General features: G+C 51.7%; 1 protein-coding gene across 1 annotated transcript; it reads left to right on the forward strand.

Moving 5' to 3' along the window:
- CSF2RB (colony stimulating factor 2 receptor beta common subunit) lies at window positions 1-23,587 on the forward strand. The gene is made up of 14 exons (XM_029206052.1): window positions 1-64; window positions 6,784-7,021; window positions 7,994-8,117; window positions 9,920-10,110; window positions 13,315-13,466; window positions 13,549-13,717; window positions 14,270-14,405; window positions 14,567-14,724; window positions 15,881-16,020; window positions 16,951-17,113; window positions 18,189-18,279; window positions 18,500-18,557; window positions 19,401-19,504; window positions 20,167-23,587. Exons 2-14 carry the CDS (start codon window positions 6,946-6,948, stop codon window positions 21,293-21,295), a joined length of 2,691 nt encoding a protein of 896 aa, XP_029061885.1. The 5' UTR covers window positions 1-64; window positions 6,784-6,945; the 3' UTR covers window positions 21,296-23,587.
- Window positions 23,588-26,713: the final 3,126 nt, after the last annotated feature.

The following is a 26,713-nucleotide window of genomic DNA, read 5'->3' on the forward strand; positions in this document are numbered from 1 at the left end:
GAGAAGCTGGCTGGCTACCGCCTGGAGACTCCAGCAGAAGGTCCGTCTGTCCCAGCGCAAAGAGGTACGGCCCGGCTTTGGGGGTAGGCTAAAGGGCAGGGTGGGGAGCAGGGGGAGTGTAGGAGCCTGGGATGGAAAGGACAGGGAGAGCCTGGGGGTGCTGAGTGCACAGGTGTGCTCTGAGGACTTGGGAGGTCAGCGCTTGGTCTCTTGGGAAGTCCTGAACCCAGACTCCTAGGCAGCCAGTGGACGAGAAGACAGTGAGGGCCGACCTGCCTGGGTGTTGTATGAAGGGCTTCGGGGGGCCTAGGCCTCACTGGAGGATCCTGCTGTCCTGGCAGCAGAGAAGATACCTGGGGCGGTGGAGAGCTCAGGCCTGGGAGTCAGACCCCTGTGTACCGTTGTCTTTGCTTTGTCACTAAGTTGTCACAAAGGTGTTGGTGGCAGTGAGAATATCCTGCCCTGGGCTTGTGTCTCACGTCTGGAATGGGGAGAGCACTGATAGTTCCTGACATCCTGGTTCAAAGAGAGAGAGAGAGAGAGAGAGAGAGTGTGTGTGTGTGTGTGCGCGCGCGCGAGCATACGCATATGCATATGTGGATGTCCACAAAGATGGAGAGATACTGGGAGACAGAGGATGAAGCCGGGAGCCTTGCTGTGGCCAGGCCCAGAGCTTGGTGCGGGTTGAGAAGCTCACTTTGGAAGATAAGAAGACGCCCAGTCCCTTACTTACTTAGAGACTTGTCTTCCCCCGTCCAAGAATGTTTTCTTTACGGTCACACTCCTCCCTGACACGCTGTTGCTTAATTGGGTTTGGGCCCAGATGTGGATGCCCTGTACTGAAGTGTGTTGGCTGAGTGGGGAGCGTCTGGGGGTGTCTGCATCCGGATGTGTGCAGGTGTGTGCACTTGCCCTGTGGATGGGAGGGCAGGTGTTTCTGCGGGTCCCCAGGGGGGTACAAGCCTGTGGACACTCGCCAGACAGGCTCCAGTGACAAGTTGCAAATGTGTGATGTTAAGTCTTCAAAGGCCCCACTGTTACACTTTTGTATAAACAGATTCTAATTTTCTCTACTTACATCTTCCCTGTTTTCTAATGGTTTTATAATGAGTAAAACCTTTCCTATTAATTTTTGGTCACACTTTTTTTCATTCATTAGCTTTACTTATGTTGTGCTATATCCACTAATACTACAGGATACTTCATGAGTTCTTTAATGAACGTATTTAACACTAACCAAGTAAATATATGGATATCTTCTTTGTTAAAAATTGGGGGTACATAAATGAGATAATAACATACATATTGTCCTATGACTTAGTTTTCCACTTAATATTACATTTTGGACAACGTTCCAGAATAATACATGGAGATTTAACTCATAAATTAGCCCCAAGAGATACATAGCATTTATTAGTATAGACACCCCACAATTTACCCAATCCCATGTTGCTAGACCCTTACATGATTTCCAATTTTTCCACACCTGTGAAACTATTTCTGCAGCTCAGATTCCTAGAAGCAGAATTGCTGGGCAAGAGATTGCACGTTCAGACTAGTAATAGATATTGTCAAACCACCCTCAAAGTAGCTGAACTAACATACACCTCACAGTTGTGCATAAAAAAGCTGATTTCTCTTTAGGGAAACAATCTTTTAATTGTGTCCAATGTAATGGATGAAAAGTATCTGGTTCTTGCTTGGATACGTCCTTTTCCTGGTGATGGGTGAAGTTGTGTATCTTCCATGTGTTTAATGGCCATTTGGATTCCATGTATGACGTGCATGGAAATGTCCTTTTTCCATTTCTTGATGGGTTCATTGTATTTATGTATTAATTTTAGGAGTGCTCCATTTATTATGTATATGAACCATTTGTTTATATACGTTGAAAATATATTCTTCCAGATTATCATTTGTCTTTTTTATCTGACATGTTTAAGATATCTTGCATTGTATGCAAATGTGCTCATTGCTCTTAAGTCAAATCTGTCATTATTTTTTATTTCATACTTTCTGGATTCGGCGTCTTATTCAACCGCTAAGATTAAAGAAATATTTTTAATGCTTTTATCATTTTAGTTTTGACTTTTAAATCTTTAATCCATCTAGAATTTGGAGATGTGGGTAATATGTAAAGTAGTAATCTAACTTTTAAAAAAAGGTCAGCTGATTGTCTCAATATCATTAATTATGAGTATGCAACCCATGCTTTCCTCTGGGATTTGAAATTCCATTATTACTTCCCAACTTCCTACTTGGTTATTTTCCTTAAATAACCATCTGTCTACTATTACACTCATTATTTTTCTAGCTAATAGAGCAAGTCCCTCATGTTTGATTTGTTGTAATCTAGAATCAGTTTGTTAAGCCAATTGAAAATCCTTTTGGAGTCTTAATTTACTCTTAATTTAGTCTTAATCTAAACTAAGGGAAGGATTATTTTGGGAAGGATTGACCCCTTGACCCCCAAATAGTGGTCATGACAACAGCAGGCAGCCTTCTCCTTTTCGTCCCTTTAACTGGGAGGGCGCTGACATTTCCCTTTGACTCTGATATTGCCACAGGTTTCTAGCACATACCCAGAAATGCCAATGTTCCCTTCAGTTCCTCATTTGCCAAGGTTTATTTCTTTGTTTAATCAGGAATGGCTTTTGTATTACCAAAAATTTAGGAGCAACTGTCAAGGTAAACTTATCCTTTTTTTCCTTTTAATCTGTTGATCTATTTCTTTTAATCATGAATAGAGTTGATACATTCTTAAAGTCTTTGTCAGATTGTCCTATGAAATTGTTTTTGTCTGGAGTGAATTTGTGCTTTGATTTTTTTTTTCCTTTTCCAGTTTTTACTTTTACCATTAAATTTCTTCATGAGTTTGGGAATTTTTGTGTACATGTTTATTTTATTTGGAGTGAGAAAGCTTTTGGCTTTTCTCACCTCTTTCTCCCTCTCCCTCCTTCTCCTTTGCCCCTCCCTGTCATCCTCTTGCTCCCATGTTTACCCCTCACTCTTAGTGATTTTTAACCCTTACATTTTAAACACACATATTTAACTTATATTTTCCGTCAGCATTTGGGCTTACTTAGAATATATACGCTCCTCCAGAACCAGACAAGATCCTTAGCAAGTTTTCAGTTCTCCTCTTCTTTTCACCCCTAACCTCACAGCCAACTGCCATGTTAAAATCATCTTAGTTTTACTTCAATATTGTTACCATATTTATTTATTTTCACTTTATACAGTAACTATTCTTCTTTACTTAACTGTAAGTCTTATTGGTTTCTTCTCTCAACACTGGTTCCAGTATCACATGCTCTCTTTCTTTCCTGGACCTTTTATATTTTCTGAAATCCACACTGGACTAATTTTCTTAGAAAACATCTGAAAAGCTTTCATTGTCCTTACATTTCCAAAATGTTGTGGGTTTTTGCCCTTGAACTTCAAAATAAGCTTGACTTTTTAAGATTCTAGGTTAAAACATATTTTCCTCTCAGTATTTTCAAGACATTACTATCTATTTAGAGTTCCAGGTCACTTGTGACAGAATCTTGCCAACCTGATCTTTTTTCATTGAAAATAACTTGTTTGTTTGTCTCTTTCCTTCTGGAAGCTTCTAGGATTACCCTTTTACTCTTTGATGACAGAAAGCTCATTAGCATGTGACTGAGTTTGGTGCTATTAAAAAAAATGAATCTTGCTTTTCACTTAGTGGATTATCGTCTCCTTTAAAGCCCTGTGAATTTTTCTTCTGTTTCCAAGTGTATCTCTTTGGTTGCACGTGGAAATCCCCAAATAACAGTGGCATAATAATATAGAAGTTAATTTTTTCCCTCACATAGAAGATGTTCAGAAGTAGGCAGTCTCAGACTGGTATGGTTGTTTCACAGTGAGAAGAGGAATTGAGGTTCCTCTTTTTCTGTTGCATATGACCTCCACTCTCAAGATAACCTTGTAATCCAAAATGGTTGCTGGAGCTCCAGCCATCACTTCCAAATTGCAGACTGGAGGAAAGGAAAAAAGCAGGAGGACAAAAATGGATTCCTCTTACCTCAGCCAGCTTCCTTTAAGCAGCCTTTCTCGGAAGGCACACCCAATGATTCCACTCACATCTTCTTGGACAACATTTTGTCACATGACCACACTTAGCAATAGGAGAGTATAGGAAATATAATCTTTTATTCTGTGCAGCAATAAACCTAGCTAAAACCTGAGCTTCTGTTACCAAGGAGGAAAGGGACAGCTAGGTAGCTGCCACTGTCTGCCATACCTGCCCTCAATTCTCTCTGTCTTCTGCTTCTAGATGTTGGAACTCCTGGATTTCTTTTCTAGGTCTCAACTTTTCTCTAAGACTTTCCATCTCCTTGCTTATTTGCTGTCTTCAATAACTACTTTTGTAACATGACGGTTTATAGTGTTAACTCTGTGATTTAGCCCATTATTGAGTTGTGGTGTTTGTTTCTTTGTTTGTTCATTTGTTTTGTATGGATCTCATACCTTCAGATTCCAAGAACTCTGTTTGTTCTTTGCATAGCAGTCTGTTCTTAAATGCCTATGATTTCTCAAATTTCCCTGAGGATGTTAATTAAGATGTTTTAAAGTTTTGTGTTGTCTTTGCTGTATCTGTGCATGTCTGTAGAATGTCTACTGGGTCAGTATATGTCAGAATAGACACATATGATACCAATAATTGGGAAATACAACCACTATTGGCATAGTGGTTAAGAACATAAACTTTAAAGCCAACCTGCTGTGGGTTTCAATGTCAGCCTGTTCCTTACTAGCTGTATGATCACGGACCCTATACCGATTTCCTCAACTACAAAGTGGAGATTTTAACCTACACGTTGATGTATTAACATCTGTAAAGCCCTTAGTACAGTGCCTGGCTAATGGTAAGCACTTTATAATTGTTAGCCACTAATATGTATTCTCTGCTTGTACGTGTCTTTTAGACTTGTGTCCTTTGATGTCATTAATTTGCTTGAACTATTTACAGTGTAAGGGTAGTCACCTGTTCTCCATACTTCTAACACATTTATTTTGCAATTTGTCCTCTGCTTTATGGTTCAGTTATTTGTATAAAATACAAAAGAGTTCACTTTTATGCATTTCTGTCAGCCTTTGTCTCTCTGATTTCTTCTAGTGCTTTGAAGCTTAAATAGTTCAGAGATTCACTTCTATGGTTTGCAAGTTTCATATGATTTAACTACATACATTTCATTGACCTGATATGTGGAGAATGGTGGGAGGTAGGGATTTAGGCTGATATGTTTTATGTTGTTATTCAATTGTCTCAACACTTTTTATTATTCCATCACTTCACACTGATTTGTGGTTGCTTCTTCATCACAGAGTACATTCTCTGGTGAAATAGAGTTTGTCTGGTCAGTACGTCCATTGATTTATCGTGTGTGTGTGTGTGTGTGTGTGTGTGTGTGTGTGTGTGTGTGAAAACACATTTTGATTCTTTTCCATTATAGTTTATTACAAGATATTGAATATAGTTCCCTGTGCTCTACAGTAAATCCTTGTTGTTTATCTATTTTATATATGGTAGTGTATATCTGTTAATCCCATACTCCCAATTTATCCCTCCCCCACTTGCCCTTTGGTAACCATAAGCTTGCTTTCTATGAGACTCCTTATTTTAAAAAATCTCATTAACTGTCCTCATATATACATATATTTTTTCTTCTGAGCTCCCACACACAAAAAAATCTTGTTAATTTTTGATTAGAATTGTGTTAAACCTATAACTGACTTTCAGATGAATTGACCTCTTTACACGTGCAATATTTACATTTGTGCTAAGACCCAAAGAGAAGCTCTGAGTTTTTAGGCAAGTTACAGGTAGGCAGAGCAAGCTGCCCCAGCTCACACAGACTCTCCCAAGCCTGCCATGGCATTGGCCCCTGCAGGACCTGAAGTGGACAATACTGTCCCTCAGCTCCAGACAAACCCACGCTTCCTTCCTGAGCATTTCCTGGACTAACCACCCTGTAAACATCATTGAGTTTGGTTCTTCTCATGACCACCATGTGAGATACGTTGGGTTGTGCACAGATGCAGAGAGCAAGGTTCAGGGAGCATTGGTGAGTCAGCCTGTGCACAGGAGGGGCACAGCCTGTGTTGAAAGTCAGTTTGGCTGAGCCCAGGGCCATGCTTTTCCCAGCAAGACAGTTTCTGGTGTGCATGTGTACAGCTTGAGTGAAGTTTTAGACAATCTTATGGGCAGAAAAGGAGTCACAGTCCTCTCTGTTCTACTCTCCTGGTACTTCCCAGGGCTGGATGAAATGAAAAAAGGAGATCCCCAGGCTTCTGCGGAGAAAAGGGAACTGGCGTTTCAGGGGGTGGTGTGGGAGGAGTGAGGTAAATGGAAAAGGGCAGGGAGAGTCCCCGGCCCCTGCGTGTGTGTGTGAGCGTGCATGTGCTCACATCCAGAGGAGGACCACACTCCCAACACCCAGTGACTCCCCCAGGCAGATGTGGGTCAGTACCAGGGGGACCTGGGGACAAATCAAATACCAGGCCTCCCTCTTAGATTTTTCTCAACACTGGTGCACTGGGTACCCAATGTGCGATCCAGTGGGAACCCACATCTTTAGAGGCCATTAAGTGCATCTCCCTCACGGTCACGTCCCAGGCACTGAGGCTGAGGAGAAGGGACTGTCCCAGGTGCCAGGCTGAGGCAGCAGTGGGAGCTGGAGCCCTGGCATCAGGGCCACTCCTGGGTCCACCCCACCACGTGGGCCGAGTCCCAAGGGCTGATGCTTCCTTCCGCAGGCCTAGAAGAGGCAGGGTCCTGGAGACAGGATCCCCAAGAGGCGAGGACATGGATCTGGCCTGGCTCCCAGCTGGGGAGGAACACAAGATTCTAGAACAGTGAGGAGTCCAGACCCTACCCAGGCCTGGACCCACCTGAGCCAGCCACCTGCTCTTCCAGAGATGGCGCTGCCCCGGGGGCTGCTCCCCCTGACCCTGCTGCTGCTCTGCTGGGGGCCCTGCGTGGCAGGGGCCCAAGGTGAGCCCGATCGCTCCCTCCCCCTCTCCCTCCGCCTTCTCACTGCTGCGCCCCATCCCCAAGGAAGCTCCAGACCCTACGCTCCAGCCTTCCTTCCCTTCCTTCCTTGCCCCCCGCAACCCCTGCTATTTCTTTTCTCTCCTGGTCGTCCCTGGAGTCCCCTCTTCCCTCCTCCCACGTTCCCGCTCATTCTTCTCTGGCCTCCTGTGAAGGCCCTCTCCAGTTGTGTGGCTTCTCTGCCCACATTTCTCACTGCGGCATCTGAGGCCTCTGACCTCCTGGCTGGCCGTTCCAGTCCTTTCTCTGACCCTCCCTCGCCCCCAGACATCGGCACCTAGACGGCCTCAACCAGTTCCCATCACGGCACCTTTGCTCCTGGGGACCCTCGGCCTGGGGGGTCTCTCCTCCTGCCTGGAGGCCCTGCTGAGATGCTCCCCGGGCTCTTCAGGCCCATGAACCCCCCTCCCCAAGGGTTCATTGAGAGCTTGGCTCCCCTGATAACCCTGGAGACCACGCTCCCTTTCCCAGCAGCTGACCACGAGAGCAGGGTGGGGACGTCCCAGAGTAAGGCCCTGCCACACTGCCCCTTAGGGGTGGGTTTGTGCCTCTGCTCCCAGGCTGTGGCACCCAGGGGCCCAGGGGCAGGGCATGTGCCTGATGCATGTCTCCACCCTGGGGTGGGAGGGACCCTGTTCCAGGAGCAGGGCAAGGTGGGGACTCAGGACATACACTGTGAATCAACTAGCCTATGTGTTTCTGTGCAGACAGGAGGGTCCGCGGCTGGCACCCTCACAGCTGCAGAGCCCCCAGCCCCGCCCAGGGCTCCTGGGGACCTGTCTGGCCTCCAGGAGCCTCTACGGGACTCTGGGAGACTCCTCCCCAGTGCCACATACGAGGAGGGGCTGGGAGGGGCGGTGACAAGGGACATCTGGAGGGGAGAGGTGTGACCCGCTTTCTGCCTCCCCCTGTCAGGGACCTTCCCCCTGCAGACCCTGCGCTGTTATAACGACTACACCAGCCGCATCGTCTGCAGGTGGGCGGACACCCAGGACTCCCAGCGGCTGGTCAACGTGACCCTCCACCGCAGGCTGAACAGGCGAGTGAGGCCGGGCCTGGGGCCGGAGGGCAGGAAGGGCCTCTGCTGTGGGGACTGTGCCGGGGTCGGGGCTGGACGGGGGTCGGGGCAGGGAGGCCCCTGCCCAGGAGCTGCTGCCCCATCAGGCGGCCTGCCACGCCCGTGGGCTGGTGTCTGACATCAGGTTTGGGAGAAGAGCCTCCTGTGTTAATATCGTTATGATGGTGATGGTGATAATCTTCTCTTGTTTTGTCACAATTGAACAAGATCACCAGGCAGAAATCGATCTCGGTTCATCCTCCCTGTGAGGCGGGCAGGGATATGATGCCCAATTCACAGATGAGGAAACCGAGGCCGTGGAGGTGAGGTCCCTCCCCCAGGCCACACGGTGGGGAAGTGGCCTGAGCGGGACCAGTGTCCTGCGTCCAGCCTGCATGGCAGGGCTCCACGTGCCCCCCGGGCCCTGCCACCTGCAGAGTGGCGGTTTCTCCTCTCTCCTCACAGCATCTCCCGGGCCTACCCCATTCGGGAAGGTGCTCCCACCATTCTGGGATTTGGTGAGAGTCTGACTCACCATAATAGAAATAATGAAACAGCTGGCACCACAGGGTCTGGGGTGTGCCCTGGAGGCCGCCCCTGGGAAGGAGCCGCTCTCACCCCACAGCGTCACTGCCCTTCTGCTCTCTCTCCTGCCCTCCCGGGAGCCTCAGTCTTCCTTGTCCACTGTCCTCAGCCCCCACCCCACCTCCCACCCTTAGCTGTGACCTACTTCCTTCTGCTCGGGGACAACAGATCCTCCCACCCCGACCCCTAGCCCCCCACCTCACACGTCTGCCGCCTTCCTGGCCCCGCCCTGCAGGATCTGTCCTGTCCCAGGGCTGCCTGAGGCTGCAGCTGGAGTCCCACCTGGTCTTGCTGCTCAAGGACATCGCTGCCACCACAGTCCCCACTGTTTTGTTTTTCAGTCGCCTTTCCCTCCTTTCCTTCTCCACCACAGCATTCAATCCATCAGCAAATGCTGTCAACTTTATCTTCAAATAGAATGTGAATCTGGCTAACGCCACGGTTCCAAACACTTCTTATCACTGAGATAGTCCAAAAGCCTCCTAACTGGTCCCTCCCCTTCCAATATTGCCACCCCCTGCGACCCAATGTATCCACAGCCCAGGAGCCAGAGGAATCCTTTCAAAGCATGCCAAAATGTCACTCCTTTGCTCATAACTCTGAATTTTCCCCAGTTCCAGTGAAATCAAAATAATCATATTTCCTTAAATTCCTTTTGAGCACTGGCCTCCCATCACCTCCCACAACTAGGCTTCTAGACCTCCCACCCTTACATCTCTACTCTGTGCACACTGGTTAACTGCCTAGTTATACAGCACTCCAAACCTGTGCCTACCCCAGGGCCTTTGCACTTGCTGTTCCCTTTCACTGAAATCCCCTTTCCCCGAAATCCCCTTTCAGAATCTGCATGGAGTCCTCTCTCATCTCCTCAGATGTCACCTTTTCTAAGAGACCTTTCCTGCCTCCCTTATTTCGAATTATATCCCCAACCCAGCCCTTCTGGCCTCTTCATACCTCTTTCCTTCTTGACTTGTCTATGCACAGTGTTCTCCATTTGACACACGACCTAGTTTCTTCAGTTGTTTCATGTGTGTCTCCCTCTATTAGGATGTCAGCTCTGTTGACAGGGATTTGTGTGTTTTGTTCCCTGCCAGGCCCCCTGATCCTAAACAAAGCCTTACACATGGGAACCACTCAATAATGTTTGTGAATGAGTGATTCTTCTTCTCTCTGGGCTAACCTGCATCCTCTCCTGACAGGGGCCTTCCACAGCCAGTGTCCTGCGATCTCAATGATGGCATGCCCTGGTTCGATGGCCATTGTCCCGGCTGTGTGCCCAGAATATGTGTCATTCCCTACGAAGTTTTTGTCATTGCTGACCATGACTACTTCTCATTCCGACCAGACCAGCCTCTGGGTGCCCAGCTCACCGTTACTCTGAGTCAGCATGGTGAGGCCTGGGGGCCCTGGCCAAGGGTGGTCCCCTGTGTGGACAGGGGTGTCCAGGCTGCAAGAGATGGGCCAGGGAGGGAGATCCTTCAAGGGGTGTAGACAGCGGCTTGAGTTGGGTTTGGTTCTTGGGGGAAGAGGATACAGTCTCCTTAGATGGAGGCATTGGGTCAGGTTCAAGGTGAGGAGCCCCAGCCAAAGGTACCCACCCCCTCCCAGATGCTCCAGCACCTGCCAAGTAATTGCCTTCCAGACCTGAGGCTTCCCGTCTAGAAGAACAGTCCTTCCTAGTCAGATACAAACTTTCTTCTTTCATCAATTTGGTCTCATGGAACGTCTGTGACAACGCATTTAATAGATGAGGCATTTGAGGCCCAGAGCAATTACATAACTTTTCCAAAGTGCCACCATGAGCCATGATGCTAGTGATGGGCCGGACTTGCCGAGTGCTCTCTGCATGTTGGAGATGAAGGTCATGCCCTTACTGCCCTCGCTGCGCGGCCCCCAGTGTGTGCGCTGCGTGTCCACAGAGCCTAAGAAAGTCAATGGTCTTGGGTGGGAGTCGATGGTTACTTTATATAAATAGTCGGGCTTCATTTAACTGTACCTCAGACAGAAATACAACCAGCACTTTCATTACATTAATTCAATTATATTTGTGCTTAGAATGATCCTGAAATAAACATGGGGTCATTTTTAAAAGTTAGTATCGGGCTTCCCTGGTGGCGCAGTGGTTGAGAGTCTGCCTGCCGATGCAGGGGACACGGGTTCGTGCCCCGGTCCGGGAAGATCCCACATGCCGCGGAGCGGCTGGGCCTGTGAGCCATGGCCGCTGTGATGAAACAGGCTGAGAGAGCAGGAACTTGCCCAAGGTTAGGTACTCAGATGCTAGTGTCTGAATTTATTGTCCTGGATCCCAAACCCTGGGCCACCTGCTGCTCCTTGCAAGTGTTGGATGGGGAAGGGGCTCCAGGCTTTGCTTCCCGCCTCTGTTCATCACAGCAGCACAGCTGTTGCCTGGAGGAGGGGATGAGTTAGGCTGTGATGAATTCACTCCAAACAATGTCTCAAAACATGTGTCTGATGGATGAGAAGGGGTCCCATCCCGGTGGAGCTCAGAGCGTACAGGGCGGGACACACCAGATGTTGTCGGGTATGATCACTTACTGAAGGCGGGTGCGTGCCACGTGCCGAGGGGCAGTGGACAAGGGGCCCCTGGGAGGTCAGGACAGGCTTCCCCAAGGAGGGAGCTTTGTAGGGAGATCTGAAGGGTGGGAGGGATGAGAGTGGGAAGAGCATCCTTGGCAGAGCAAGGAGTGTGTGCAAAGGCTGGGCGACTCGGGAGGACGAGGCAGGTTGGGAAAACCGCAAGTAATTGTGTCTCAGAAGCATCAACTTCAAGAGGATTGGGCAGTGGTAAGGAGGGGGGCAGGGAAGGCAGGGGCCTGACCTGGAGAGGCTTCTGTGCTCTGCAAAGGAGTTGTTTAGGGGTCAACACCTAGACGATGGAGAGCCACTGAAAGGGCATGTCATGATCAGATGTGGGTGTGATGATGTCAGAGGTGGGCGATGTACAGTGTAGATGGCAGGCGACAGGAGGTGGTGGGAGGACGGAGAACAGAATGTGACCTAAGGTACTCATCCCAGAGAGAAATGATAGGGATTCAACTGCCGTACGGCCAAGGGATGGGAAATTGGAGGGATACAAATCAAAGTTAGGATATACAAGCAATTCATTCATTAATCTGCTCTTCAATAGAACACTTGCACATACAGGAAAGCAGTGAACAAGCCATCAGTGTCCCTGGCCCTGTGAAGCTTAGGAGTGATGACAGGTGTCATGGTTGAGATGGGGACCACTTAGAAATGGCGAGGGCAGTGTGGCATTTGCCTTCTGGAGCATATGTTGAGCGGGAAGTTCAGTTTTAGCCCAAACCATTTAGGCAATGAATCAGGGAGGCCTTGAGGTGCTGGGGAACGGAGAGATGTGCATCTGATCTGCTCTGAGGTTACACATGTGGGGATCTGAATATTTCACTTCCTCTGTCACCTCCACCTGTGAAATGAGCTCATGGACTACATCTCTCAGGTTGGATGCATAGGTTTTCCATTGGTTTCCCAGTCTGTTCAGTTGGGAGCAGCTTCCTAGGGCTCCAGGCTGACAAAGAGTCCCACTGCATGACAGGCTCGGGGGCTAGGAGTGCATGATTGATTAGTGATGCCTGCTGGGGCCGGGGCTGGGGCAGCGGGGCTCTGGATCTGCCATTCTGGGCTGAAAATTTTCTGAGGCTCCAGCTCTGACACGCTCTATCATGCCCTGGCCCCTGTCCAGCATAGAATATTGACATCTCGTTCGTCCCTTACGGAATTTTTTGTGTTGGAAAGTCATCTCTCAGCATTCAGATATAGAAGCTTCAGGAAGTCTGCAGCCATGCCATTCATGGATGACTCTGCTCACCCAATCCTGTAGGTCCCAGCAGGTGTCTGCCTGCTGTTGGTGATGGAATGATTTCATGAAAATCTCTGAAGGTGGACCTACATGTACTCATTCATTTATTCCTTCATTGATTCATTCACTTTGTCCCCATATGCAATGAACCACTCATCTCAGGCCCTGGGGAGAGGCAAGGGGGTCATGACCCCACCCCTGACATCCACAAGCTCCTGGACTACTTGAGGGGGCAGATATCCTCCAGGGCTATAAGGATCATACAAAGGGCTATGGTGGGGCAGGAAAAGGAGCAAGGGATTCTGCCTGCGGGAGGGGTCCAAGAATGTTCTAGAGGAGGAGACATGTCTGCTGAGCACTGAGAAGTGCAGGATGACACTGGACACTGAAATAAGAAAGTGTGGACAGGAGAGGGAGTAACATGAGTCACAGCGTCCTCTGCTGGGAAGGAGGCCACACACACCTCCTCATGGGCAGTGGGGACAGGAGGAAGCTCCACTTGGAGTGTAACTGGCAGCCCTTTGCATGGAGCCCAGCAATCTGCACATCTTCATTCACATGCACATTGGATCCTCACAATTCAGCAGATGAAGGTCTGAGGCCCACAGAGGTGAGGGGTCTCTCCAAGGTCGCTCAGTCCGTGGCGGTAGTGGTTGGCCTGGAACCCAGGTCTGTCCACACATGGGCCATGCAGGCCCTGAACCTCCCACACAGTCGTCCAGCCCCTTAGGGACCCTTTCCTTCCTCTCCCTCCAGTGCAGCCCCCCGCACCCAGGGACCTCAACATCAGTGCTGCTGGGGACAGTTTCCTGCTGTCCTGGAATGTGGCCCATGGGGGTTCCCAGAGCCACTGGCTGTCCAGCCTGGAGTTTGAGGTGGTCTACAGGAGGCTTCAGGACTCCTGGGAGGTAGGGACCCCACCAGCTGTGCCCTGCGCCCACGGGGACCTGGCCCAGCCGTCCCTGCTCCAGCAACCCCTCTCTCCCCCAGGACGCCCCCACCATCTACTCCAGCGCCTCCCGGGCCATCCTGGGGCCACAGCACCTCATGCCCAGCAGCACCTATGTGGCCCGAGTGCGCACCAGGCTGGCCCCGGGCTCGGGGCTCTCGGGACGGCCCAGCCAGTGGAGCACAGAGGTTCGCTGGGCCTCCCAGCCAGGTAACAGAGTCGGAATGGGACACTGCCCCCCTGTGGGGAGGGCATCTCATTACAGCTCCTGGACAGAAGGTGTCCAGGGGTCCGCACCATGGGATCCACGGAGGCTCTGAGCCATGTGTTCACAGTGACTTCCCTGGCCCACCCCGTCCCTACCGTGACTCTGCAGAGGCAGCGGCTGCATCTTACTCGCTTCTGGGACCCAGTTTGTTGCCCACTTTCTGTGGAGGAACAATTACAGTTTAATCACAATGGCATATGAGCATCTGTGTTTTCGTGAGAGCTGCACCATCCACAGACATACCAATGTGATTGCGTTAAATTCCCAAACCCTGAATCTGACATGCCCTCCCAGCTTTGCACAGGGGGGTGTGAAGGCTCACAGAATTCACTCTCTGACCTGTGTTTACACAGCTGGCCCTTCGGGCTGAGTTCAACCCCTGGTCTTTTTGGCCCCAATGCCCATAATCTCTCTGTGATGAGCCTCATGGTGGGCCCACTGAGGGCTAGGGAATGAATGAATAAGGAATGAATGAAGGACTGTCTCCCTCCCAGGGAATGAGTCCCAGCCCCAGAACCTCCAGTGCTTCTTCGACGGGGCTGCCCTGCTGCGCTGCTCCTGGGAAGTGAGGTCCGAGGTGACCAGCTCGGTCTTCTTCACCCTCTTTTACAAGTCCGGCCCCAGTGCAAGGTGAGTGTCCCCTGCCTCTGTCCCCTCTGCTCCTCTAGGCCTAGCCCTCTCCTGGCCTCCTCCTGCCCCTGGGGGCCCAGCAGAAGCCACAGTTCATCCGGAGGTCTCATTCCCTCATGTGGCCCTGCCTCCCCCTGCCTCACCTTTGCCGTGATCCTCAGGGAGGAAGAATGTTCCCCAGTGCAGACAGAGAAGACCAGCAGCCCTTACGTCCGGCAATGCTGCCAGATTCCCGTGCCTGACCCCAGGAACCACAGCCAGTACATTGTCTCTGTTCGACCGAAAGCGGAAGAGAAACTTATAAAGAGCTCAGATAACAGTGAGTTTGCCCCCAGCCTTCTGCACGGAGAGTCTTGTGACAGCACTGTTTCCTTTATAACCCGTATAAACTCAGGGTTCCCCAGGGCCCAGTCTTCATGTTTGTCACTTTCAGTGAAAAGTCCAGGGAGCAAATTGAACAAACATGATTCCCATGGGTCCTGGAAGTTCTCAAGTAGCAATAATGCAACAATGACAATGGTCAATAACATGAAGGAAGATGCAATTGATCTTCTCAAGAATATCAGTATTAAAAGCTTGACCTCATTCTTTTAACTCTATTTTCCCTTCCAGCTTTGCAGCTGCTCTGAAGTTCCCACTGTTGCCCGTGGCCTCTTGGTCGTCCCACCAAATTTTCCCTTTCTTTCCCTATTTGATTTTTCTCTTTCAGGTTTCCAAAGTCCTCCCCTGACTGATATTTTCAGTCTTCAAGATAATTGATCTATGATTTACTTCTTCATAGAGCGTATGCAAATGGACTGGGGACTAGCGCGTATGCAAATGGACTGTAATTCCTTACAGGTTAATTTTCCTGATTCCTGGTACATAGCAAGGACCTTATGCAAAGGACTCTCCTGCATTGCTTCATGATGATCAAGTTCTTCTGCCCAGTCTTTAGTGTGTGTCAGAGACAGCAGCCAGTTTGTCCTAGTCACCTGGGTTTGAATCCACTACTTACTCATTGGGATCCTCCAGGTTGCAATCTTTGTCTCTACCGCTTGTTAGCTGCTTGTCCTTAGCAAGTTACCTGATCGTTCTGGGGCTCAGTTCTCTGTCTGAGAAGTGGACAAATTGTGTATTTACTACATAGGGCTGCTGTTAGAATTGAGAGAAATAATTCATGTAGATTGAGCATTCTGCCAATACTGTAGATTAGAAAAAATTAATAGTAACTTTATTTCTACTTAAATACTAGGGGTAACCCATACTTTTGGTCACTTCACTACAAAACAAGTGTATCTCAGCATCTCCCAAGAGAAGGGCGGCTCAGGTCAAAATAGATGAGATGGTGAAGTGGGGCTTCAAAGACACTGAGATGGTGAAACCTGGGGTCCTGGGTCAGTGGAGAGAGCACCTGTGACCAGCATGGAACACAAGGGATATTCCACTGGAGGAATGTTAGAAATGATGTTCTCTAAAAGTTTCCCTCCCTCCAGTCCAGATGGCTTCTCCAACCCTCAACTTGACCAAGGGCAGAGACGGCTACATCCTGCACTGGAAAGAAGAAAAAATGAACTATGAACACATAGCTTGCCTCTTCCAGGTCCAGTACAAGAAAGAAGCAGCCTCATGGGAGGTGAGGGCCTGTGCCTGAGGAGTGGCCTGGATGGGGGAAGGGGGAAACGAGAAAGACCAGGGAGAGTGCCACCTGCCAGGTTCCTGGCTCCCAGCAGGTGCCCAGTCAGAGGGAGCCACTGGGACTTGGTGGTCATGCCCCTGTGCAGTCAGCAGGTCACTGTCCCTTCCCTTGGTGAAGGAACTGAGACTCACAGAGCTGATGTGAACTTGACCAAAATGAACACGTGACCCTGAATCGCAAAGGAGCTGTAGACCTCAGGACGAAAGACAGGCGGAGGAAGGGTTTTCAAAAGTCATAAAGGGGGCATTTCTTTGCGAGAATCTCATCCAGAATGCAAATGTGCAGCTGCTAAGAGGGGAGCTGCTCCCTGCGGGGTGCGCAGGGCTCCAGCCTGGGACTCAGTATCTGGGCCCCACCCCCAGGTATCCATCAGGGCCTGTGGGCAGAGCCTGGGGCTCCACAGAGGCCAGTTCAGAAACCTCGGAGCCAGCCCCAGACCTTCAGGCTGGAAATGGGGAAACTGAGGCCAGAAGGGGGTGTGTCAGTGGTGGAGCTGGAAGTGGTCCCTGGGCTCCTGAACATCTGTCTAAGGGTCCAGAGTCCAGTCATCCTGCACTGCACTCCTGGGAAGGCCATAATTAGGGTCCAGGCTGTCCCAGGAGGAGCTGGGAGGCTGAGTGGGGACATGGTGACTGACTCCTCACGGTTTCTGGGCCTCGGTGTTGTCATATGTCACGGGGTGCATTGCCTGTGGGCACTGGAGTATGGTCCTCCGTGGTGGGAGTGATGCTGCCTCAGATCTGATGTGACTACAAGCTGGGGACTGATGGGTAGCAGAAAATCTGGGGTACTGAGGCGGGAGGGCTTCATAGCTGTGCCCACGTGCACCAGACCTCAGCACATCTGCTCACACACCTGCACCCACAGGAGACCAAGACAGAGGACTTCCAGAATGCCCACAGCATGTGCCTGCCACCTCTGGAGCCTGCCACCAGGTACCAGGCCAGAGTGAGAGTCAAACCTGACCCCCGAGGCTACAACGGGATCTGGAGCGAGTGGAGTGAGGAGAGCTCCTGGGACACTGAGTGGGGTATGTCCTCCCGGCCCCCACTCACCCCTCCAGGCACAGCCCCACTGGGCAGAGGACGGGGATGATATGGGCATGAGATGTAATCCCACCCCAGGCTAGCATCCTTCCCTGCCAGGTGTCATTAGGGATGAGAAAGTGACACCTGGTGTGCAACACGGACTGCAGGTGAGGTCTCGAGAGGGCAGAGGAGAGCACGTCTCACCAACAGGTCTCCCTAAGCCTGGACCTTAGCCCTCTGTTAATATGGCCCATGCTTCCCATGCTTCCATTAGCTTTTGTAGCAGCTACTACCCAGGGAGCACCCAGCCCGAGTTTTCTGTTACCATGAAGAGCTACAGACTGGGGCCTGGGATTGGAAAGCTTTGGTCTGATTTCTCAACCTTCCCTCAATCTGCACTTGCTAATTTCATTCATCTGTCACCATCACCATAGCGGCCACCAGGAGACAAGTACAGAACAAGGTCCAGGAGGTGGTGGCAGAGAGAGGAAAAAGTGTTGGCAGCAAAAAAATAAAAATAAAAAAAATAAGTGTTGGCAGCAAGGTCCCCCAGCCAGCCATAGCAAGGAAAGAGCACGAGGAAGAGGACCCCAACCAAGCAGAAAGAAGGGCTGGGCCCCTGGACCTAAGGGAAGGAGACCAGGGGAGTCCTGGAGGTGCCCAGCCTCTGAGGGGCTTGAGGCCAAGTGGAGAGTTGTGAGGGCCCCTGATGGGCCTTTGCACCTTCTGGTTCCTCCACCATCACCCCTTTCCCCGTCTCGGCCTCTCCAGGCCTCCCTGTTCTTGATGACCACCTTCTATGCTGCCTCCTTCAGGAAGTGCCCTATGATTGCCTCTGGCTGCAGTCACTGCCCACTTACAGCAACACCAGCTCCTGGACAGGATCTAACCCTCTGTGTCCTGCCAGCAATCCAGCACTGTGGGTGGCTCAGACAAATGTCCTCTTCTTCTTAGGCTGCTTCTGGCCTCTTCTTCCCCTCTGCATGCCAAGGCAGCAAATTCACCTCATCTCCTGAGCCCCCAGCCCTTTCCCTCCCCAAAAGCTAATGCTCCTGTTTCCTCCTGGCTGCCTGGAAGTGCTGCCCATGTGGGTCCTGGCGCTCACCCTGGTCATCAGCACCTTGATCCTGCTTGTGTCCCTGCGCTTCTGTGGCATCTACGGGTACAGGTAAGGTGACTCCAAGATGGAGGAGGGCGCTACCCAGGGCCCCAGACAATGCCAGGGACCCCACAGCTGACTTTCTCTAGTCTCTGCTCTGCAACTCACACCCTGTGGGGCCTTGGTCAAAGCTGCCCGTTCCCTGGGCTTTATTTTCACCTCGGTACATGAGCACGAGGCAGCTGCCCTGAGGTCTTGGGCAGCGGTCACCTCCCTGCTGTCTTTCCAGGCTGAACCAGAAGTGGGAGGAGAAAATCCCCAACCCGAGCAAGAGCCACCTGTTCCAGGTAGGGGCTGGCTGTGCTCCTGCGCCCACGTCCCCACACCCGTGTCCTCCTCCCCTTCCGGTGGGCCTTGAGTAGGGGTGGTATGTGGCCAGGTCAGGGGCTGGGAAGCTCTAAGAGCCGGGCCGGCCCCTGCAAGCCCAGCACTGCGATCCCCTGGGCCCCTCCGATGCACAGGGTACCCCGCCCGGGGGGACTCACGTGGAACAGCAGAGAGGGCTGGCGTGGGGATGCCAGGACCTGGGGGGCGCAAGGAGAGCCTTAGTCACATAGGAGGCAGGAGGGGTGGTGGGAAGCAGCGTGGCTTCCCCAGGACAGGGCAGCAGCGCTGAGCTCTGAAGAATGGAGGGTGGTGGCAGGTGGGAGAGGCCACTGCTGGCAGAAGGCGAGTGGAGGGTGGAGACAAGACCCCTTGGAGAGGGGACCTGAGGGGCGTGGGCGGTGAGTCTGGGGTGCAGCACGGGAGGCCGAGAGGACACCGGGGAGGGCGCCGGCACGTGGGGGGCGGGAGCCTTTTGGTCAGGCAGGTAGGGCCAGGGCGGCCTTGGGAGGGTCTCACGGCCAGTGCGGAGGAGCCTAGGGGTGAGCATGGAGACAGGGACAGCCCAGATGGGCGTCCTCGTGGGCGCAGGCTGCCCGTCCTTGCTGCCCAGGGCCCCGGGCCAAGTCCCAGCCCCTCTCTGGCCTTGTGTTCCTGGGGTCAGGAGGGTATGGTCGCTGCTGCCCATGCTGAGATGCCGCCACGTCTGGGGGCTGCTGAACCCTCGCCACCCTCAAGGCCCTCCCCCCACCTCACCTCCTGGGGTGCCCCCACCCCACAGGCACAAATGCCCTCTCTCCCCCCAGAACGGGCGCGCTGGGCTCCGGCTCCCACAGGGCACGCGCGTCGTCGGCAGCGGGAGCCACGCACACAGGGGGCTCTGGGGCGGCAGCTTCGCTCAGCCGGAGGGGTGAGTGTCAGCGCGGGATCCCTAGGAGGTGGGACGGTGGCTCCCTCCCGCACGTCGGGGCTCAGGGGAGGTGGCCTCGGACTGGGGCTCAATGGGAACAGGGCCTTGGAGGCTGACTGCACTAAAGCAAGAGGTGTCCCGGCTGCATGGCGGGAGGAGCTTCCCGATTCCCAGCTTAGGGAGGGTCGTGGCCAGGAGCCGGAGACTGGAGCAGACGACCTCCCCCGGCCCTGCTGCCCAGGGAGACGCCACGCTGCCTTGGTCCCACTGGGTGGCAGAGGATCTGCGAAACCTCATGGCCTCAGCACCTGAGCGGCCGGCTCACCACTAAGCTTCAGGTGGGGCAGGTGAAGGCCGAGGGCATGGCCGAGCCCAGGCTGGGCGCTGACGCTGCGTGCTGGCAAGGAGAGGGAGGTGGGAGGGGCCGCAGCTGGCAGAGCACGACCTTGAAGGAGAGTGCCGGCGCTGGAGGGGAACCACAGGGAGGCTGGAGGAGCGCCCGGTCTCCTGTTCCCGGCCGGCTCCCTCACCTCGCCCTGCTCTGCGTTTCCTGTGAGCTCTGGGTGGAGCCCGGCCTCCATCCCACCCCCTGGCTCCCTGTGCGCGAGCTGAGGCGTCTGTCAAGGGTGGTGCCAGTGTCCCTGCCCTTGTTCTCCCCACAGGGCGTCCCCTGTAGACATCGGGCACAGTGAGGTGTCACCTCTCACCACAGAGGACCCTAAAGATGCCTGTGACTCGTCATCTGAGCCTGACATGACTCTGGTCACCTCGGACCTCCGCACGGAGCAGCCGCCCAGGCCCCCGCCAGAGCTGGCCACCCCGGCAAGCAGGCCTGAGAGCCAGGCTTCCGGCTTTGATTTCAATGGCCCCTACCTGGGGCCACTTGACAGCCGCTCCCTGCCGGACATCGTGGGCCAGCAGGGGCCCCTACGGACAGGCATGAGCAGGAAGCCGCAGCCCCCAGGGTCCCTGGAGTACCTGTGTCTGCCCACAGGGGGGCAGGTGCAGCTGGTCCCACTGGCCCAGGTGATGGGGCTGGGCAAAGCCAGGGATGCGGACCTGAGGCCCAGCCCAGGCACCGAGGGGAGCCCTTCCCTGGAGCCAGGGGCAGGCCCTGCCCCTCCTGAGCCTGAGGTGATGGTGGGTGGTCAAGGCCCGAAGGACAGGGCCCCCCCAGGTCTGCCCACTGGCTCTCGGGGTCCTGAGGAAGGCACTGTGGCCACTGGTTACGTCACCACTGCAGAGCTGACATTCACCCCACCCACAAGGGCCCCATCTCCTTCCCAGGCTCCCCCTCTGAGCCTCCCTTCAGACCGGAACCCCAGCCTCTGTCCTGGACTGGCTGATGGTCCCCCTGGATCCCTAGCCCCACTGAAGCCAGAGTTCGAGGGCTATGTGGATCTCCCTCCAACCGCAGGCCAGTTTCCCCAGTCCCCTCTAGCCAGCCCTGCCCCTCCTGCAGCCAGCAGTCCTGTCCTGGGCCCTGGGCCGCCCCGGGCAGGTGTATTCTCAGTCTCCCCAACCCCTGAGGGGCTCCTCGTGCTGCAGCAGGTGGGTGACTACTGTTTCCTCCCTGGCCCAGGGTCTGGCCCTCTCTCACCCCAGAGTAAGCCCACCTCCCCAGGACCCTGTCCTGAGATCAAGGACCTCAACCAGGTGTTCCAGGCCAAGAAGCCCCCATCTCAGGCCATTCCCCAGGTGCCGGCCATTCAGCTCTTCAAAGCCCTGAAGCAGCAGGATTACTTGTCACTGCCCCCTTGGGATGTCAGCAGGCCTGGGGAGGTGCGCTGAGACCCTGTAGATGTTGAGGGAGGGGAATAGAAGGACAGGGTCTGCCTTTCCTCCCGCCCTGCCTTTCCCTCCTGCCAGCCCCTGGTCCCTTCCATGGTCCTTTCCGCAAAGCCAAGGAGAAGTTTCCATGTTGTAACGTGGAGATCAGAAAAACAAGTCAACCATCTACCTCCTCCCTTGACCTTCAGCAAGGTCAAGCTCCTCTTTCTCTCCCTCCCCCTCTGCCACACAGGCACACACACACACACACACACTGTTCTTTCAAATTCACTTCCTTTAGGTTCTGAATTATTAGAGCTTTATACACATACCCATTTCATTTGCCCCCATTTTCCTTTTTTTCCCAGTTTCCCTGCTTTTCCTATTGTCTTCTCTTTCCACTAATTTATCATTAGAGTGAGTTTGAGGTCTGGGCTAAGCCTATTCTGAGATGCCATGTCTCAGTCAGAGCCTATTCAGATGCTGACATGTCTGGTTTCATGGAGGACTTCTGTCTGTCCCTGGCGGGCTTGAACACACACGACAAGATTCCAGCCCAGGGACTTCCCTGGCGGTCCAGTGATTAAGACTCCGCCCTTCCAATGCAGGGGGCGCCGGTTGGATCTCTGCTCAGGGAACAAAGATCCCACATGCCATACCCTGTGGTGTGGCCCAGTGCAGGGAGGGGAAGAGATTCCAGCCCTGAGGCAGGAGGCAGAAGGCGTGGGGTGAGGGCTTGGGGGTTTCAGGCTTGGAAGAGCAGCCCTGGACTCAGCATGCTTCTGTCGGGCGCTGCAGCCCCAGACATGGTAGCAAAGCACCAGCCTCCATTGTCACTCCAAGAAATGGGCATGGTGTGAGAAGCATTGTTCTGAGCTCATAGGAAGCCCTGCTAGTCTCACAGAGGTGACTGGGGATCCTCAGGGACCCCAGGCCCTGCATCCTGTAGAGGCCACTGACCTGAGCAGTGGACAGTGCCAGCTCCTGGTTGAAGTGATGTCCTTCCTACACCCAGGCTGGTGGGACCTGGAGAAATTCAGGAGGGGAGGGGAGTCCAGAACCCACATCAACTGCAGAAAAGTTGGAAAGAACTGCTCAACAAGGGAAAAAGGAAAATGACCCAAGGGCATGTACACTTGGGCTTATAGTCCAAATCTCCCAGTTGCCCTTCCTCCAGAAAGACCTTACAAATGCCATGTCCACCAGCCATGTACAAGGAGCTTTTCGTCTACGGCTTGGCTTACGCTGGGGATCATGGTTCTTTTAAATCTTTGCCTTTCTGATATGCAAAAAAAAATAGCATTAAATTGTTTTAATTTGCATTATTTGAGAACTATCATGTTTGCACATATTTTCATAGTTCTTGGGCGTTTGTATTTTTTTTACTGATCTAAGCCCGTTAAGGTCTTCATTGTGTTGGATGTCCCCTTTTTTCTGATTAAGCTTTAAAAACTATTTAGCTCCTGCCTTTCATAGATGGTGTAAATTTGTTTTCCTCGTTTGTGGTTTGTCTCTTAATTTTGTATGTGACGCTTTTGGATGTATTCAATGTAGACTTGTCTGAGTGATCAGATAGATCTACAGGTGAACTTCTTCATGCTTCCACTTGGGGTGTCAAATTGACAAAGCCCTTCCCCACTTCAAAATTGCATTTGTCCAAAGTTATATTTTTTTCTGGTTCTTTTTGTGTTTCAAGCTTTTCATGTGAAGTTGTAGTGATTTTGGAATATATGCATGTGAAACGGAAAGCCAGTTTTATGTTTCCCCTAAACGAGTCGCCTGGGTGTTCCGGCATCATTGACTGAATTGCCCATTCTTCGTCCATGTATCTGAAAGGTCACATTTATGATATAGAAAATCCATGTGTATTGTCATTTTCTAGGCTTTCCTTTTTATTAAGTTGTCCTCTCCATGGCACCCCACCATTCTAACTGTTCTAGCTTTATAATATGTTTTAATAGGTGGCAGAGCAAATGTTCTTGTTCCTTTTGTCCACAAATCCCTGTTCATTACAGCATTGTCTGTGGTCAAAGAAAATGATAAACAATTTAAATCCTCACCAATAGTGAAATTAATCACAACATTTGAGTCCATTCTAAGGTGGAATCCTGTGTTCAAAATGAATGAGGTGGGGGACTTCCCTGGTGGTGCAGTGGTTAAGAATCCACCTGCCAATGCAGAGGATACGGGTTCGAGCCCTGGTCCGGGAAGATCCCACATGCCGCGGAGCAACTAAGCCCGTGCACCACAACTACTGAGCCTGCGCTCTAGAGGCCGCAAGCCACAACTACTGAGCCCGTGTGCCACAACTACTGAAGCCCGCGCACCTAGAGCCCGTGCTCTGCAGCAAGAGAAGCGACCACAATGAGAAGCCCGTGCATCACAATGAAGAGTAATCCCCTCCCGCTGCAACTAGAGAAAGCCGGCCTGCAGCAACGAAGACCCAACACAGCCAAAAATAAATAAATAAATAGGAAAAAAATCTAAAAAAGAGTGTCTCTCTGTGAACTGAACAAAGGCACTTTAACAGTCAGGCAGAGAGGCAGGGTTCCCTGTGGCAGGCCATTATGTATGCTTACAGCTATAGACAATGATTGTAATAAAAAAAGCAACAAAAAGCAAGGGTTAAAGTAAAAGAAACAGATCCAACGTGGAGTCAGAATTGGCTCTCCCCTGTTTCAGAATGACGTATTATTGACAGTTTACACAATCTAGAGTTAAGCGTCCTTACGGGATCAAGAAGGAATGTTGTCTTTTGTTGTCTTGTCGATGCTGGGAGAATGTCGCGCTTTGTAGTTGAGCAGGTATTGCTGCTGATCTACAGTGCAGGTATACAGTGCACAGTGCGGGGGAGAGAAGGGGCCGCAGGGCAGAGAAAAAAATTTATGTTTACATTTTCTTCTCTTGCCATAGAATATGAATTTTATTTCACACCTTGAATGTGATGATTTGAAGGGTGCCAGGGGCTGGAGGTGGGTGATTATACTACCCTTGGGCCAGCGCCCAGGAGCCATGCTGGGTCAGGGACCACTCCAGAACCCTCCAAGGGGCAGGCCTCCCAGGACCCTGGGAGCTCAGCCTGAGCTGAGAGGGATCCACATGCCACCTGTGCCTGGAAGCTTCCACGGTGATGGTTCAGTTCCCAAGTGGGGTCACTGCCTCCCTACAACACTCAGGATATTTATAAGCCCCAAAGGGACCAGCAGGCACCCACCCTATGGGCCAGGTAGAGGTGCCCCTCTCCAAGTCCCCTCTATCCTGAGCTGGGAATAGAGGGGAGAGAGCCACACCACCACTTCTGCAAAATCTTTAAACAGGGTTGGGTGGTAGAGATTGCCAGGAAGGCTCTGAAAGTCCTTAGACACATATTTGTATAATCACTAAAGTCAAAGATAAAGAGTGCCCATGAGATAAATTGAACACCATGACACATCTGACTTATGAATAATGGCTGCAGTACAATTTGTATCTTGCCCCTGGCTGGCTAGAAACTCTACATCACCTTTAACCAGATACTTAAAATTTCCTCTTGTCTCTTAAGGAAAGTTGGAATAAACAAAAAGAAGTTTTCTCCAAGGGAAAATGACACCTTGTTTAGAGCACACGCACGTAGGAAGAGGGGAGATACGATCCTAGGCTTTTACTGACTTTGAGCTACTTTAAACTCTATAAATGGTACATAACCGAAAGCAATATAAAATAATCCTTGCCTATAGACATGCAAATAGATTCTGTTCAGCAGAGGGACACCCAACCTCAACACACACACACACACACACACACACACACACACACACACACTTGGTTTATTTCAACATTCTCAATCTGTAAGTGTAAATGTGTCTGTTCTTTGGACTCTCCTTTGAACTGGATGTAATGTCTACTTGGTCTTCTCATTAATAATGAATTAAATGAAATCTTTAACTTGTGTTCATTTTAAATCTGCATGATTTTGTCCTCCTTTAAGATTCATCACCATTCGGTGGAGGATCAGAGGTGGGAAAAAAACAATGTCATCTGTAGCACGGAGGCAAAGGCCCTGCAAGTCTATCCCACCCAAGGAAGTGGTCCCAGAGCCAGACTGACGCTTTTACTGCAGCTGTGACGCTTTTTACTGCATGTCAGCCACAGCCCCCAACCCGAGCCCCTGCCACCTTGGGGTACCTTGAGGAGACCTGGCAGTCCTTCCATCAGGATGGGGTGATGGGTATGTTCAGTACCTTGATTGTGGAGAAGGGACAGTCCAGGACCTGATGGTCTCATGCAGCCTAGATCTACTTGACTCCCCAAGTCACCCCCAAGCCCCAACCCCTTATCTCCTTGGGACCCTTCTGGTGTGAGTCAGCCCTGTGTCTAAGCAACCTCTGTCCTAATCTCTCAAGGCACAAGCTGACCACTTCCTCTGCCTCATTCAAAGCTATTAATTCAAAAGAATTAAATTATACAGTGGAGAGGGAGTAATGGAAAGGTCTGGAATAACTGTAGTCCAGAGAAAGGCAGGCTTGAACGCTGACCCCCAAGGTCTGTGCGTTTGAAGCTAGGAATTTGGGATGCAGACCTGGGCACCCCTGAAACCTGGGCAGGTGCCTGCCAGTGGTGATTGGTGACTTGGGAGATTCCCAGGACAGGAAATGAGCCAGCTCCCCGTGACCAGGACCAGGGCCACAGGCTTCCCATGGCTGGACCGGGCCCCAGCGCAGCCAGCCAGTCTGAGCCTAGCCCTCCACTCCCGCCTCCCACCTCTATCAGCACTCCGCCCACTGGCCCTGCATCAGAGGCAGCTCTGTGCCCTGGGCTACACTTGCAGGATTTGCCCATCTAGGTCTCTCTGTGCTCAGCAGGGGCTCCTCCTCTCCCCTTGACTGAGCCACCTGTGCCCCACCCTCCCATCCCCTCTCTCCCTGCCTCCACTGCCTAGCTGGAGGCAGAGAGCCATCCTCAGACCTAGGACCAACCCTGGCCCTAGGCAGCAGGGATGCTCAGGGCCAGAGCAGTGTCTGACCCCTGTGCACTTTTGTTCTCATCCTTGGGTCCAGTCTCATTCCTGAGAACTGGGGCAACCCGGTGCCAGCCTGTGACAGCGGAATCCCTGCCTTCCTTCTCATGCTGGAGTCTCTGTCCTAAAAGACTCAAGAGTCAGATCTGTCCTGTTCTGTCCCTCACCAGCTCCTGCTGCGCTTCTGGTCCCATACCCTGGGTCCTGCAAGTGGGACCCCTCGTACCAGAGACTTCCTCTTGGCCCCCCTGATTAATGAGTGGGGACTTGCTTCCTCCTCTGTTACTGCCCACCCCTCTTCTCTGCTTTCCTAGCTCTCTCTACATAGGTGGTTTCCAAGCTTTGCGCTTTCACTGATATTCATGAGTTAAAAAAAAGAAAGAAAGAAAGAAAAAAGAAGAAGAGAAGCAGTACCAACTTTTTTTTTTTTTTTTTTTTTTTTT

This window comes from Monodon monoceros, unplaced genomic scaffold (genome assembly GCF_005190385.1).
Source record: "Monodon monoceros isolate NGI ecotype Baffin Bay Population unplaced genomic scaffold, NGI_Narwhal_1 Super_Scaffold_6, whole genome shotgun sequence".
Taxonomy (NCBI): Eukaryota; Metazoa; Chordata; class Mammalia; order Artiodactyla; family Monodontidae; genus Monodon; species Monodon monoceros.

What these genes read in the sequence shown, in the direction of transcription:
- CSF2RB (XM_029206052.1), top strand. Translation starts at nt 6,946, where the DNA reads ATGGCGCTGCCCCGGGGGCTGCTCCCCCTGACCCTGCTGCTGCTCTGC. An exon ending in CTGCGTGGCAGGGGCCCAAG is followed by an intron (nt 7,022 to 7,993) that starts GTGAGCCCGATC and finishes TCCCCCTGTCAG; the next exon opens with GGACCTTCCCCCTGCAGACC. An exon ending in CTCCACCGCAGGCTGAACAG is followed by an intron (nt 8,118 to 9,919) that starts GCGAGTGAGGCC and finishes CTCTCCTGACAG; the next exon opens with GGGCCTTCCACAGCCAGTGT.